Source organism: Platichthys flesus, chromosome 4, assembly GCF_949316205.1.
Source record: "Platichthys flesus chromosome 4, fPlaFle2.1, whole genome shotgun sequence".
Classification (NCBI taxonomy): domain Eukaryota; kingdom Metazoa; phylum Chordata; class Actinopteri; order Pleuronectiformes; family Pleuronectidae; genus Platichthys; species Platichthys flesus.
Window position 1 is genome coordinate 12,397,815 of NC_084948.1, and position 16,065 is coordinate 12,413,879.

Here is a 16,065-nt window from a genome sequence, read left to right on the forward strand (position 1 = left end):
AATATGATTTGGCATCAAAGTTGTTGATGTTCACACAAACACTCCCCTATGCCTTCCTCCTTCTCACTCTAATTCACACGTACAAGTTTTATCAGGTTGAGGTAAGGTCAACATACTTTCAGGCTGACTCAGAGGTTTTATGAACTCATCTTGCGACAAAAATGTTTTGCGTTCAAAGGTTTGGCGGCTTCCAGGAAGATTAAGCCTCTTAACGTTCACCTGAGTGGAGGCAGGGAGGGATAATAATGTGTCGCTCTTTGGGGATTTTTCGGAATTTGGAAATACAAATCAGTTACTCTTCTTGAGTCTAAGTGTTCAATGGTAATTCCCTCTGGCTTTTGATCAAGGACTGTTTAGAGAGATCATTTTATTGCATTCATGTTTTAGATTTTATTCAATTTTATCTGTCCATTATTATAAGTAGGTGTTTCTATCCCATTATATTTCTTCTATATATAGATTGTATTGAAATTGCAAGTTTAAAATATATCTTTATTATTATAGCTTTTAAAATGATTGTTATTAAAGCTTTGAAATTTAATTTTAATATAGCTTTTAAAATCTGTTTTATGACATTTCATTTTGAGTGAGTGGGCGATTCCTAACAAAAGGAAACTAAAGATCTGCAACTCAATAAATATAGTTAATATTGTTTTAATCTAAGAAAGAATCTTGATAAAGTCACAGATATGTTAACTGCTGTTGTGACAAAGGCACAATAATTACCACACACACAACGAAATATATTTGTACCTTATATTAGAATATTCCATTTTTTGGTTAAAATATTAAACTCATTGCTAAACCCTCAAACAATAGTGGTGAACTATTTCTCAAACACTCCACACAAAAACACCAAGGACCGACTCCACCTGCCTGTGAGGACACTTTGGCGCTCCTCTCTCTCCGCCGCTCATCTTCCTCCTCGCCCTGCGCCTTAATCCGAGACCCCAGCAGCCACTCGGGAACGACACTCCGACTCTTCCAGCACCTCTCATTCCCATTTTGACGAGAGTTTCTCAACTGGCAACTAGAGCATGATCCAAACCGACGGACTGATGCCATAAGACGAATGGGGGAGCAGTTGAGGGAAAGATAAGGACAAGAACGGAGAAGGGAGGAAGAAGAAGAAGAAGAAGAAGAAGCTAAATATTTCTACTGTCATGTTTCTCCGGGTGACAAACAACAAGGGAGAGAATAAGAGTGAACGGCCAAGTTGGCCCTCTGTAGAGTGTGTTAGTCTGTGTGTGTGTGTGTGTCCGACCACGCAGGAAACTATGCTAGGCTATACAGGCCACAAATGACACAGTTGTACCATTGTGTGAGTGACGGGGTCAGACGTTAACGATAATCAGAATAAGTTTGTGACTTAAGGAGAAACCCAGCGAACAATACTGTGTTTGAGTGTGTGTATGTCAGTGTTATGGCATTTGACTGATATTATATGATAACAATATTGCTTTTGTTCTCAAAGACCCAACATATTTGGATATCCAATGAATTTTGTAAACTATGTAAAATACTAGGCACAGCTTCTACCATACCCATTGGCAAAATGAACACAGTCCCCGCTGTTAAATGCTCACACGCAAAACTAATGGGCCTATTCTGCTGTGACCCCTCTCAGACCTGGTATTAACAAATGCACCCTGGGCCAAGAACCGCCTACTCAGCTGACGTCCTTCACAAAGAATCAAACTAACCTTCATGCTTCTCATTATCCATATGTTGATTGGTTTGTGGTCACCTCCACAATGTCAACACCGACTTTGTTTACATGGATACTGATATTATGATATTAACCCAATGAGTTTGAATAAGACAATGTTGTAAACAGCATTTTTTTATAAGAACTTAACCTGAATAACAACATACTCCGCATCAGCGAAAATTGTATAAAGACAGGTGGAATATTCAGATTATCATATTATGTTGACAAGTATAAGCCCTATTCATGGAGTTTTAACAACATTGACATACTGCTTGGGGGATTGTTGGATAGATGGATAGATTGTTGATTGTCAGGGAAGAATAAACAGAATGCAAAAACAAATTGGCAGAGACTATAATATATTTAAAAAAAAGGAGTTGTAGCTTTTTCAAAATTAGTAAAAGTAAAATACTAAAAATGGTGAACGGTAGCATTGCCCACACTCACAGACAAACACATGATAATTTGCAAATAGAGTGGGAAAATGAGATCAGGTCACAAGTGGTCATAGCAGACACATTGGGGACAAATTTCAATGCCAGATGTGAGCTACTGAACTTAGAGCTGACCACTTGTGATTGGATCTCTGAGGACGGACGTTAGTACCAGGTCTGAACAGGGCCTGTGTGAGCTGCTGTGTTAATAAGACCTGCAACATCTTCATTCTTCACTTCGTTAATGAGTCTTTTATCTGGAAAGTATATCTTTTGATTTATAGTATTTTTGTGGCAGTAGATCTTTTCGATTTTCTTTTGTTTCCCCAAAATGTCATCACCAACATAATGATTCCACATATAGGACAATAGTGAAGCCCCACTCGAGGCGAATCATCAACAAACTGAAACCTGGAATTCTCACATCAGACGTCTCTATGGCCACGTGGATGCAGATGTATGACTCAGACAGAAAACTATAGGAGACCAACATGACCTGGAGAAACCCTGCCTCGGCTTCACTTTAGTTTATATTTACGGCACACACACCAACAATCTTTAACAGATGACCCCGTTTCCAAAGCAGTGGAAGAACCAGGTGAGGCTGTAACTCATTCTTCATGTCGCACACTAACATGCTCACTTTCATCAAGAAGAAATCTGCATGGGCACAAAAGAGCTGAAATAGCAGCTCTGCTAGAAAGTGCTGTTTCAGAAGAGGCTTTCCTTACATAAGCAAAGTGCTCTGTAATTACACTGGGTGGATCCGCACAGATGGGGAGAGGAGAGAGGGAGAAAGTCAGGACAGTCAAGAGGGGAGCGACTCGGACGAGAAGTGAGGGTTACAGAAGGAAAATAAGAAGGTAGAACCTGACAAGTTGCTGTTCACACGCTTAAATCATCACAATTTTCCACTGTTGTGCTTCAGTGCATAAAAAAAACAAAAAAACAGGGTATACCCTATGACGGGAAAAGTTAAAGATTGTATTATATTGCAACTGTCACCGAGCAAGGAGGAGGACCTCCAGGGCGGTTTTCCCACAGACGCTTTACTACCACTGTGAGAAACCAGATGGAACCTTGTGTTTACAATGACACGACATTTCAGCCGAGTTGATTTCCCTCAAAAATAAAAACCTGGACAACACATACAAGGCCTTGAATTTTATACAAGTATTAAAAACCTATCAGAGTACTGCTAAATACTAAGCTAAATTGAAGGCTACTTGGAAAGAAAAAGGAGGAAAAGTTAAAAGGTGTAGTTTGCTACTTTGAGAAGTGCACTTCTAAAGATAAATATGAAGATACAGCGAGCAGCTATCTTAGCTTAGCATGGTGACAACAGAAACAGCTAATATGTCTCAGAACAAATAAATGATTAAATATGATGATATGCCAACTCCCGAAAGCGAAGCCAAAACATCTTGATCACCCCCTAGTGACAGGCTGTAGTACAGGCAATAAACTCCACCCCTCAATGTTAGCAAATAGGATACAGAATAAACTAAAGGGGGAAAAAAATAAAAAAATAAACGAAAAATAGATATTTATCCAAAGATGGTTTGATTTTACAAGCTATGGATGGCTTAGAAACCATAGCAAAAACACACACAGCTCCAGACTACAGTCAGTCTCTCAGCACAGTGATCCATCCTTTTGAGCTTTTGGTACCTGCACAAGGTCAAATCAAAATGGTCAGAGTCTCTCAGTGTGTCAGTGTGACCTTCTGAAGCTCCAATCCCTCCCACCTTTTCCCTCTGATCTGCTGAATCTTGGTGACATTTAACCAGAACAGATCACATCCTCATTCTTTCATCTCCTCTTTCAACTTTTAGCTCTCTCCGCATCCCTCACTTTCTGGACTTCACTTAATCTGCATTGACCTTTACCCAATCAAAAAACCAACCCCCTGTATCCACCCACACTATATCCTGTGTGCGATGAGTCAAAGGGGCAAGTTGCTTATTGCATAAGCTCCTTCCTTCGCTTAAAGGTTCAGTGTGTAAAAGTTGGGCTGAAATTGATTATAAAATAATCAAATTATGTTTTCACTAGAGTATTTCATCTAAATTGTACAACTTGTTGTTTTCTTTACCCTAGAAAGGGCTCTTTGCATTTAAATTATATTTACATCAGGAGAAGGTCCTCTCTAGGAGGTCGCCATGTTTTTTTTCTGAAAGCTTAAGAAAAGAGTTTGATGTGGCAGGAATGCTGATGGTTCTTTTGGACCCTCACAATTTCTGGGGCATTTCATTTTTGTCAATTTTTTTAGAATAACAGCTCGATCAGACTGTACAGGCCTCAAGCAAATGCCAGGATCAAAGTAAAATAGTCAGTTTTTCCAGTACAAGCCCACCCATGTACATAAAACCAGAACATTTTAAAATAGATTTAATCAAGTAAGAAACAACCACCTCACGCATCACTGCGACTTATGGACAAAAAGTCTGCTGCAATAATCTTTATGTGAAGGAACATTCCAGCATATTGCCCATATGGCCAGACCACAATCATTCACTTGATGGAGAACCATTTCCTCCGTGTAATGTGTTTCAAAGTTTCTCAGTCACACCTTTAGACAAGAGTTGGTTTTAGGCCAAAGAATACCACAGTCATTTAAAAGTGAAACCTTTACAGCAATCCAGTCAACTGATGCAATATCTCCACATCTCTAGCTTTACATTTCCTCCACAGTATGGCTCCATGTGGGGAGGAGTGGGGCTTGTAAAAGGGAAGTTAAAGAGAAGGACTGGACAGAGGGAAAGTATTTGATTCCACGTGGGTGGCCTGATAAAACAAAGTCGGTGATAAATCTGGAAGCTGTAAACACTGAACTCTCAGACCAAGTCCTTTCAGTGGAGAGCACAAACATTTTGTCTCTTTTTTCTATCTGACTTTCTTTCTCCCTCTCTACCATTAGAACGCTTTCAAAAACATCCTTTCCATAAACCTGCACTGGCTCCATCAACAGGATCTTTAAAGACGAATGATTTCATATGTCTCTGAATCACCTTTTAAGATAGAAGGAGGAGTACGGTGCATTGACCGCTGCCCTTTGTTCAAGTCATGCAGGAAGTCCATAAAAGCACATTAATTCTTTTGTATTCTTTTGAATTCAGACTAAACTATGTCTGCACCACTGACTGCCAGCACTGAAGTTTGGTAGTGAATGACTGCACAGATTCATGGTTTTAATCAATTTACTTTCATCATATAGCCTTATTTTGGTAGGAATATTGCTAATTTTAGACAGTATTACTTTAGCAAAATTATGAAGTGGCTGTCTGTATAAGACACAGATGTATATGAGAGTTTTTTTGCATCAAATATTGGGGTTTAGAGAAAAAAACATTTAAACTCTTTGAAATGAAATGCTTAATGAAATTAGATTTCGATACGATTAGAGAAATCAAATGATGCTATATTAAAATGAGCCAGTGATGCATGACACACATGAGTCCCTGGGATTCGGCATATCTTTTGGGAAGTTGAAGACTGTGACTGTTATGCAACAAGAGCAGAAGGGAAGACAGGCAGCATTCCTGCTGCCTGCTTAAGTGAAAAATACTTAAACAGTGAGGGGAAGCTCATGAACACGCAGACACACACTCATTCATGAGGGATTATCAGGCATCGCACAGAGGAAAAAACAATGTGTGTATCTGGTTGGACTTTTTCAACAAACAGCGGTAAGTAATAATTTACAGCACTATTTGTTTGAACCTGTCTGTTGAGCTGCTGCTGTGAAGGAGGAGCTGTTCTTTATCTGAGAAGTGTTTGCCTTGACAGGACAAACTGAGCTGGTGAACACTCATGCTGTTCACCAGGAGATGCTGTGGGAAAAGTTGAAAAAAATCTATTGATCATTTCTTCTACTTGTTATATGATCCGTTTAGGGTGATAACCCTGAATTGTCAATTACTGTTGCTCCATGTTACTACAGTTTTCTCACATACTAAATGTCTTAATACTGATTTTTCACATTTAAATTCATGTTTTTTTTTAATCCAGGAAATCTGTTCCAGCAAGAGGACCTCAACATTTTGGACAATGTAAGCTGCTTTCAGACGAGCACTGAACTCAGCACATTTTCCTGAAATTACCCGACGGGGCTGTATGTGAAAATAAAAATGTCTGAGTCAGATGTTCTCCTGCCAGTCCTCTAGTAGAATGTCCAAATGAGCCCATTTGAGATTACAACAGGGAGATTTTTCAGGAAATTCCCAGTGAGCAATTAGATGTGTTTTTAACGCACAAAGGGATGCGTAACTTGACAAATAGCGGTTAAAAAGGAGAGGAATACTAGTAGAAGACAAAGACAAAGATGTAAGTTTCGAGAGACATGACATTTAAGAGCTTCTGAGGATAAGAAACCGGTGTCGCATGGCTTAAACAAAAACATGCGATCTCCACAGCAGATTTCCGCAGGACAAATATGTCATATCCTCCTTCCTGCATGCATCCCACACCTGAATGTTGTAGACACATTGTTGTTGTATACGCATCCTACCCGAACAATCTCCTGCTGCATTCTTCATATGTGAAGAACAAAGTCCGGAAAATGTCTCAAACAAATTTTTTGACTCCTGCTCTTTTTCCGGTGTTCATGTCTAAGCAGCTAAAAATTTACACCATAGTGCGGCTGGGGAAGCAATTTTCTGTCCGAACCTGAGAGACAACTAACTGAGACAGATTCTCAGACTACAGGTATGTGCAGGACCTTTCATTTATTTCAATATCATTTCAATATCAAAATTCGTCCGAACGCGACCCTCGGGTCGAGTATACACACTATTATTAGCTTTCAGATTAAGAGTCTTAATCTCAATGGGATAAAATGGTTATAAAAAGGCTCATAAAATAAAAAAATATACAACATGCATTTAAAGGATTTTGTGCCTTATGGTTCTGAATATTAAGTCCGATCATATGAAGGTATGTAGAGATATTGATTGTACATATAAGTAGAAAGTGGTTCTCCTTTTACGTAATTATCCCTCACTCCAGCTCCTTCCCTTCCTCCCTCCCTCCATCGCGGCTTCAGTCATCAGTTCTCTCTAAGTTCTATTTTCATCCCTGGGTCTTTTCTCAGCCAGAGTGCTTTTTTCCAACTCTCCTCTTTTTTGGATTCTGTCTCTCTCCTCTCTCTCTTTACCTGACATTTGACTTGGCAATCTGGCCTACACCATAACAAACGGTGTGACCTCACTTCACTGCAATGTTCCAGAGACACAGAGAGAGGCAGATTAAAAGAAGAATACAGTAACTTTACGAAGAATGCTGGGGAAATAGTATAAGACAGATAAATGGTGATGGGGTGAAGTATGTGGTAGAAATGCAACATACGAAACGTAGTGTTACAAACATGCAAATTACAGACTGTGACTGACAAAACATCCGGACAAGCAAGAGAGACAAGAAGCAGATGAGAAAAAAAGGATAAATGGGAAATGAAGAATCAATGAGAGGTTTTAAGGTCAGAAAAAAGGAAGTGCATTGTGGGTAAAATGAACCAAACTCTAGTCTCCAAAAAAGGAAACGTTCCTTTTCTCTCACCTTCTTTCTTCTTTTTTTTATCCCTTCATTACTTTCTCAGAACTGGTCTTTGTTCCATTTCAGCTTCGCACAATTGTTATTACATTCAGTCCAAATCAAACACACACACACACACACAGTCACTCACTCACAGTACCCCGGAGCTGTCTAGCTGCTGCTCTAAATACAGTATGTTGGCAAATCTCTTGGCTCCAAATGTTTCAACAAGGCACTGATATATTCCAGACCAATAATATGCGCACACACACATACACACACAAAAAGAGGAAACCAGTTTATAATACACACACATGCAGACAGGACACAAATTTACACACACCCAACACAATGGAGTGCTGGGACACACATGCCAGCCGGTACTGCTGGACATCATCAAACACTTCAGTAACCAAAACAACTTCCTATTTCCCTAAACTCATTTCCTGCCTGGCGGGGTCATTCCCCAGCTCCTGCTGCTGCCCCACAGAAAGCAGTAATGAGCAAGAGAGTAAAACAATCAACAGCTAAGGAATACCAATGGGTATAAAAATGTATATCAAGGGGCAACATAGCAGCTTAATGAGAGCAGGTCAGAATCAAGGAGCAACAAGGGGTTAAAAAGGAAATACATGTGCACCATATGGCCTCCATACCTGAACTGACGGATTCCAGAGCTGCAAAATGGTCACTGACATTATATAATGAAACCACAGTCCTGGAATATATGCTATATTAACTTCGGGTCTCCAGTCGAGTCGATGTGTATGTGCACGAGGAGTGATCTTAAGGAGAGGTTTTGTCTAGCAATGTACATGTATGACAAAGTCCACAGAGGGGAACTTTGAGTATAAGGCCTGAATAGAGACAGGGGTTTGGTTACAGAATGAGCAAATCAGGCCAGAGGAGTCAGGGAGACCCTCGGCCATCATCGGCAAAATATACCGGAAACACAAGACACAAAGAGATGTAAAACTACCTCAAAGAGACACAACATTTTGTGTCTTTCAGTCTGAGGGTATTCATTTTATGTAGGTGGGGTGATGGGGGCCTTTTTCGTGTCTGTGCCCGGCGGCTCTTTGTGAGCCCTTTGAGACTCACGTGGACAGACACATTCAATTCCTGCTGCCCTGCAATATCATTACACAAGTCAAAGAAAATCTTTAGAAACTACAGCGTGGGCCTTTATCTATATTGAGTGTTTTACACAAGTTTAGCTTGATCATGATTATTCTTATTCTAACTGTTATACGTATCATGATATTGATATTAGTGATATTGTTGATCACAGCCAAATCAGTTAACTTTTCTACTGTTATATAAAAGTCTCCCAATGTTTGCCCAAATACAGAATCAAACACGCATGCACAACCAAAGCACACACGCACCAAGCACACACATGCACTGTTTGGATGAACTGTTAATTAAATCTCCTCTCTTCAATCCTTGCCGGAGACAATTGATATTGAAAGAAAAAACAGACATACATGCAGCGGTCCTAGTCTTCTCCTTAATGCCCTTTGTCTGAGATTTGTTTAATCCAACTTATAACATCCTCTGATGTTTGTTTAACACTGGTCAGGCTTTAATGACTTCTGTATTGTAGTACTGCTCCCAAACGCACTCTGAAACTAAGCATGAGTCCTGATTCACAGCACTTCAGAGGAGCACAGACACAGACATAAATTGATGTTGGAAACTATATGAGAAAATCCAGTGTCAATGTGCATGACAACATCCAGGACTGTTTTAAACAAATCCCAACCACATACATTTTCCATATCTTCTAATATGATCTTGTCTTCTAAAAATCCAGTTTCACTATTTCAATAAATCTGAAAAAGAACAAAAACACTCTGCCCCCTTTCTTTCTCACTCAAATACAAACATTTAAATTTGACAGTTGCATTAGTTCTTTGAATTCAACCACATTCGATTTAAAAATGAGGGTGGAATATTTTTCTATCAATATAAATAACATTAAAAGAAAATAATTAATTTGGTGGTATATTATCAGAACTCCATGCAACAATATAGCATTGAACACACCGCACATCATTCTCTCAGTCCAACATGACACTGACAAGGTTAAAAGAACAGATAAAAATCTGAACTCACCACTCTGGGCTTGGACCTCTGTGCAGTCGGCACGGATGCGGCCTCCTCTGTTCCCTTCTTCTTTGTCCTAGCTTCTGTAATTCCACTTGGGCTGGTCTCGCTGGGCCCCTCTGAAGCCGACACATTTTCAGCTCCATCTCTGGGCACTGTAAGAGGCACTGGAAGAGGCCCTGGGCCCTCAGTGTCTCTCTCAGAAGTGCTTAGTTCAAGAATATACTTCTGAGTCACAGCTTCCAGAGAGGGGGCCTCGTCTCCTGGAGGTTTACTTAACATTGGAGCCTCTGCAGTGGGTTGGAGAGTGAGGCAGTCCACTTCCTTCAGGGACTGGAGTTGTGGAGGTGGGGAGATGGGGATAAAGGTTGAAGGTTCGCTGGCGTGGCGGACATGCTTGGGTCTGTTTTTTGGTTTGGATTGCAGTAAGGGAGAGGGGAGAGGAGGGGTGAGGTCAGTTTGGTCACTCTGATACTCCTGCCCCTCTGAACCCTGTTCTGGGGGCTCAAAGGGGTCCTCGTGAGGGAAAAAGTGAGCCAGCCGGTTCGGACGCTTTCTGGCGGGCCGGCGAATCATTCTCGGTAACAAAACTTCAGCGAGCTGGAGGTCAAAGTTAAATCTCCTCAACTCTTCTTCTTTTTCCTCTTCACCTTGGTCTATGACATCATTATCTTCATCGCCATGGGACTCAGTGTGAGGAAGGCCCTCTGACTGTGATCGAGCCTTCTTGACCTGATTAGGGCTGTTTGAGTGGCGGTGCGGCTCTGTTAGCAATGTCTGTTCAGGTTTAGCTTCCGGCTCCCACAGTTCCCCTCTCTGCTCACTCAGGATCGGCTCACTGCTGGAAGGTGGGAACTGGCCAGGTTGATCCAGCTCACTGATTGGCTGACCTTTACATTGAGGGTCATTATGGGTGAGTAAAGGGGCATCACTGCGGCGACTGGGGTCACTGAATGACTTCTTCTTGGGAGCTTTGCCATTCCCATGGTCATCTGTCATCAGTCTGTCCATGGCACCTGGTTCAGATACAATGCTCCTTATCACCCCACTGTAATCATGAATGCCATCATCCCGGAGCCCTCCATCGCTGTAAACTGACAAGTCACTTGCCACACTACCCTTGTATTCTGACAAGGTGGCCACAGCAGAGTCCTCAGATACCCCTCCTCCTCCTTTGACAGACAGGGATCCTAACAGGTTGCTGTCTACAGAGGAAAACGTGTTATTCCCTTCTTCTGCCACAGTACAGCATCGCTGAGGCATGGGGTCACTCAGAGAGCGGTAGACTGTGGTATCCCCATTTCCAACAGCTCCTGTTGTTGACTCAGCATTACTCCCATTACTGGAATCAGACCCAGTGTTGTTATTACCAGAAGGGGAGAACTTGCGCCTTCGACGAACAGCACTTGGGGTCGCAGGGGTTTCAAGTCCTCCTCCTACGGTAGTAGCTGATCCTTGCAACGCTACATTAGTGGTGTTAATCTCCTCACTGGTAGCGTTGACAGTGTTGATACCAGCAGTAGAGCTCATGTCCATGATAATGCAGTCACTCTCAGCCATACGGGCAAAAAGAGGCAAGGAGGGAGGTGCAGCGACTTCATTCACAAGATTTGTACAACTCACCCTGTTCTCTGTCATTTCTTCTCCCTCCTGCTTAAAGCATTCCCCCTCATGGAGAGCCGACTGCTTCCATACAGTGACAGGTTGACCAAGCACATCCCTAGGTATCCGAGACCCCAAATTAACCCCTGCTGACCCCAGGAATGACCTCTCGGAGGAGTCACCAGGGCACACCTCTGGCTCTGTCACAATCCCTTCATCTGTCAAACTAGACTCGTGGCCTGAGAGTTCATCCAAAGAGCGGTTGTAGAACATGCTTTCCTCCGAGTCGCCCTTTAGTAAGGCTCTCTCTGTCTCTCTCTTAATTTCCTCCCCGTACTCTGTGCCCCTGCTGTTTAGTTTTTCTAACTGCACATTTTGTCCATCCCTCTCAGTCCTCTCCCTCTCCCTGTTCTCTCTCTCCCTCCCATGTTTATCCCTGTCTTTAGTGTTCTTAAACTCAGCCTCTTGATCTTCCCTTGCCTCATCCTGTACACTCTCGCCTTTTTTTACCTTCGCCTCTTTTGTTTTTGTGACCTGGAAACATTCATCCTCCAAATCTTCATCAGTTCTCCTAAAATGTACATCATCATCTTCATCTTCTTTCCTAGTACTCATCTGGCAGATGTCTCGGATGACTTGCCTCGCTTCTTGCACATACCTCTCCTGCAATGGAGATTGCATGACTTCCTCATTATCGTCATCAAATCCATAATCTCTCATTCTTTGTCCTCTCCCACCCCTGAAATCCCCCCCATCACTTTCTACTTCTCTGTCTGACACGGACACCCTCCCTCCATCTTTCTCTCCATCCAAGTCAAGCTGCTGCTCAGAGCAACTCCTCCTCGCAGGACCACCTCTAAAGTAACACCTTTCAGCTGTGGTTGGTTTGTCTGAATAGGTGAAAGATTTTGCACGCCTTAGGGTGGCGGTCAGATCTTTCAGTGAGGGGCGGTGGCCAGAAGGTAAAAGAGTCCCTCCTTGTGTCCGTGAGCCCATCCTGTACACTGACCCCTCCACAACACCAGATCTGTCACCTCCACTCGGTTTGCGAACCTTGAGCTCTGACAGGTCAGATTTCAGAAAACTCAGGAGAGTCAAAGTTTCTGAGGCGATGTCAGGGTTGGACAAGGATATTTGGTTTTTATTATCATCATCCACCCCATCTCCACTCTTTAATGCCTTATGCTCACCCCCCCGAACCGCTGTAGGTCCCACACATTCTCTAGCAGGTACATTAGGCGAGGGGGTCACTGTGGGCAGAATTTTGGGTCGCAATCGCAGTGGCGTACGGGAAAAGTTATCCCCATGGCCAAAGCTCGGGGAGCGGTACATGGTAAAATTCCCATGGTAAGTTTTACTCAGCATGGACAAGGATGCAGTCCTGCTACTGCTGCTTCCAACCTCACCTGCATTTAAAATCACATTTGCTTCACGGTTGGCATTGCCTTCCTCCTTCAACGTTTCAGTGCTGGAATACCGGCTGCTGCAACGTGAACCACCAGGGCTGGACACAAATGGGGGGATATTGACCTTTGACACGCGTGATACAGAGGATGTCATTGGTGAGGAGATGCGCTCCCATTGCTGCACCCTGGCTCTGTTACTATGAATACTTGGCCCTCTTGTTGAGTGCCTCCGAGATAAAGTCACTGGAAATTCTCCTCCTGTGTTTTGCTGGCGCTGCCTCTCTAACTGCTCCATTGTCAAGGCCATTTCACTGTCACTGTCCTCTGATTCGCCATCATGATCTTCGTAATCATCACGGCCTGTTGCTAAAGCAGCTCCAGTGACTTTCTTCTTCTTTCTCAGCGAGCGGCGTCGCACTGCCTCTCGAACGTGGGGACCTAAAGAACCAGGGCTGTCCTCCTCACTGCCTGAGGACCTGCCAATGCCCTTTGCACCCAACCACCCATTTTTGTTGCGGGATAAATAGCTGCCTCCTCGCTCTATGGCACCCCTTTCTCCTCCTCTGAAGGAGAGGGATGGAGCCGGGCCAGAGGGACCACTCCAACCACCTGCTCCACCTCCTCTTCTTCTCCTGTTGTGTTCCTCCTCTTCGTCTCCAGAACTAAACCTCCAGCGGGAGCTGAGGGAAGAGGCAACTCTTGCTGGGGCTCTTAGTTCAGCAGAGAGAGATACAGTAGAAGAGGAGGTAATGGCTTTATCTGGAGCTGGAGCAGAGGAGGGGGGGGAGGAGGTGGGGGCTGGGGCTATAGAGGAGCTATGTGAGGAATGTAAACTATCCCTGGGCAGCCCGACCCCCTGTCTATCCCTTCTCTCCCTCACTGTCGGCTGCTGAAGAGAGCTGGAGCAGCAGGAGGTGTCTAAGCTCAACGATCGACTCCAAGACGTAGTAGCTGGGGGTTGAAGGTCAGGGTTGGGGTCAGATGTCGACCCTGGTGTCCCGGGGGTCTTACGGACTGCCTCTGTCTCAGTGCTGGGACTGTGAGATCTGAATGGAGATGGGTTAATCCTACGGTAATGACTACCCCCAGCGCAACTGCGACTGCTACTGCTTTGTGAAGTATTTCTGCCAGAAACTTTTTTGTGGTGGGAACTTTGCGTCTCTACGTCAGGCTCCTCATCATTGGAGTTCTGCTGCTGGTCAGCTTTGCAATTAAAGTCCATACCGCAACAATGGGTCTCCTCTGCCGTACTGCCTTCTCTGCTTTGTGCTCTATATTTGTTATGCAAAGACAAACTCCTACCGTCATTAACAGAGCTGCAGGCTGAGAGCTTGTCACTTTTATCAGCGAGAGGCGCCCTCTCTGTGGGGCTGAGCTCTGGTACTTGGTCCCTGCAAACTGCTTTTAAATTCTCACAATCGTCCGTCTTGCTATTTCTCTCATCAAAAAGCTGTCTGATCTTGGTGACACTGGGCCACTTGTCTGGGTGCAGGGGAATAAAGTCACCGTGGTGAGTGGAGGGGTAAGTTCTGTGAGATTTACAAGGCGGAGGAAGCCCTCTGCTAGTGACATCCTCCTCTTCATCAGTAATCAAAGACTTTCTGGGTTCAGAGGCACATGCATTGATCTGTGAGTAGTCTCTCTTACCAGGGCTGCTGCTGCTGTCGGTTGATACACGTGTGAAAATCCGCCTCTCTGAGTCTGATCCAGACACAGAGTCGGTGCCAGAGTGAAACTTTTGCACCTTATTGTCTGTGAGAGACTCTGCAGCAGCAGCAGCAGCAGCAGTAGTTGTAGTAGAAGTTGTTGTAGCAGTAGTTGTTGTAGAAGAAGTAGAATCAATGTCCGCGAAATATCCACCACTAAAGTCCTCGTGAAAAGATTTACGACACACCGAGCCGTCTCTCCTGGAACCGCTGGCCCGGGGAAGAGTGCTGGTCCCCCGCCTCACTACTGAACCGTCTCCCGGCGGAGCTGTGCGCGTCCTGGCGGAGCCTCCAACGGAATTAGATCCGCTGCTGCTGAACTTCTCGGTGAGCTGGCGGATGGATGGAGAAATGGAGGAGAGAGGAGTGGAGGAGCCGCTCTTCGGGTCTGCGGTCGGGAGGCCGGCGGTGGTGGTGGCGGCGGCGGCGCTGGTGGTGGCAGAGATCTTGGAAACTTTTCTCGACAGAGGCTGCTCCGGGGGGAGGGCGCCGCCAGCTGCGTCCGAAGCCCCGGGTCTGAGTGGCTGCTCCTCGCCGCCGCTCCTGGACCCCAGCTTCTTAAAAGAGACGCTGCGGTACACAGCCTCATTCCTCCGCTGTCTTCCTGCCATTGTTCAGGTCTCCTCACTTTCACACACGTTTACATGTTAACCCCTCTGTTGTCACAGTATCAATCACTGTTCAGAGTCCAGGTCCATTCCGCTCCGAGGAAAAACACAACAACAAGTTCAGGAAAATAAAAACACTTGAAATCCAGTGAAACGAGGCTCCTCACAGAAGGTAGGTGAGCTCCCCTGTGTTATCAACACTTACATGTTGTCGACTCCCGAAACCACATCCGTGCAAAGGAGGGAAAGTTTTTTTTTTCTTCCTCTTTGGGCCCAAACTTTCTCAACCTGTTCACAAACACAACTTCTCCATTGTTATCACCCCCCCTGCTTGTTCTCCCACAGCCCACCGCAGGGTCCCGGCTCGGCTGCACGTCGGGCCCGGAGCCTCTCTCACTGCCGCTGCCCCCGAAATACACAAGTTCAGGGATTTCTGCATTTTCTCATGATTTCCGTGAGTTGTGTTGTGTGTGTGTGTGTGTTTTTTTTTTTTTTGTTGGTCCATGTTCATGCCTGAGATAGAAGTGGGTGGGCGGGACTATTTGGGTATAGGGGCTGTCATCATAGCCCCTGAGGGGATTGAGAGGAAAACACTTTTTCTCTCTTTCAGATGGGAGATACACTTTCTGTAGTTCTGGGCCTTTCCCTCGTGAGAACACACAGGGACAAAATACAAATTCATGATTCATGCACTTGATGACAATGCAGACATCAGTTCATTACCTGGAATGAACTTCTTAGATTCAAGACTTTTTCAAAGTAGCACAATAGTTAAATTTAGAAATCCAGTTAAATGTCACACAGGAAGGATTCATATAAACCACTTTAGGTGCAAGAAAGCAGGGACAAACATTTCTACATGCAGCCTTTGTTAGTAAGACCTAAAACATACCACAATAAAAAAGAATTTGCAGTACTTCTACTTGCAGATGAAGACAAAGATGAACCAAGTGAATG

At 44.0% G+C, this 16,065-nt stretch overlaps 1 protein-coding gene across 1 annotated transcript in view; it reads right to left on the reverse strand.

The window, feature by feature from the left end:
- Window positions 1-15,616, reverse strand: part of LOC133951383 (rho guanine nucleotide exchange factor 17-like) — a 60,141-nt gene extending 44,525 nt beyond the window's left edge. Inside the window, exon 1 of the mRNA XM_062385293.1 lies at window positions 9,796-15,616. Coding sequence (XP_062241277.1) covers window positions 9,796-15,111 — 5,316 coding nt within the window. The 5' untranslated portion in view covers window positions 15,112-15,616. The remainder of the gene's footprint in view (window positions 1-9,795) is intronic.
- Between the last annotated feature and the right edge of the window lie 449 nt (window positions 15,617-16,065).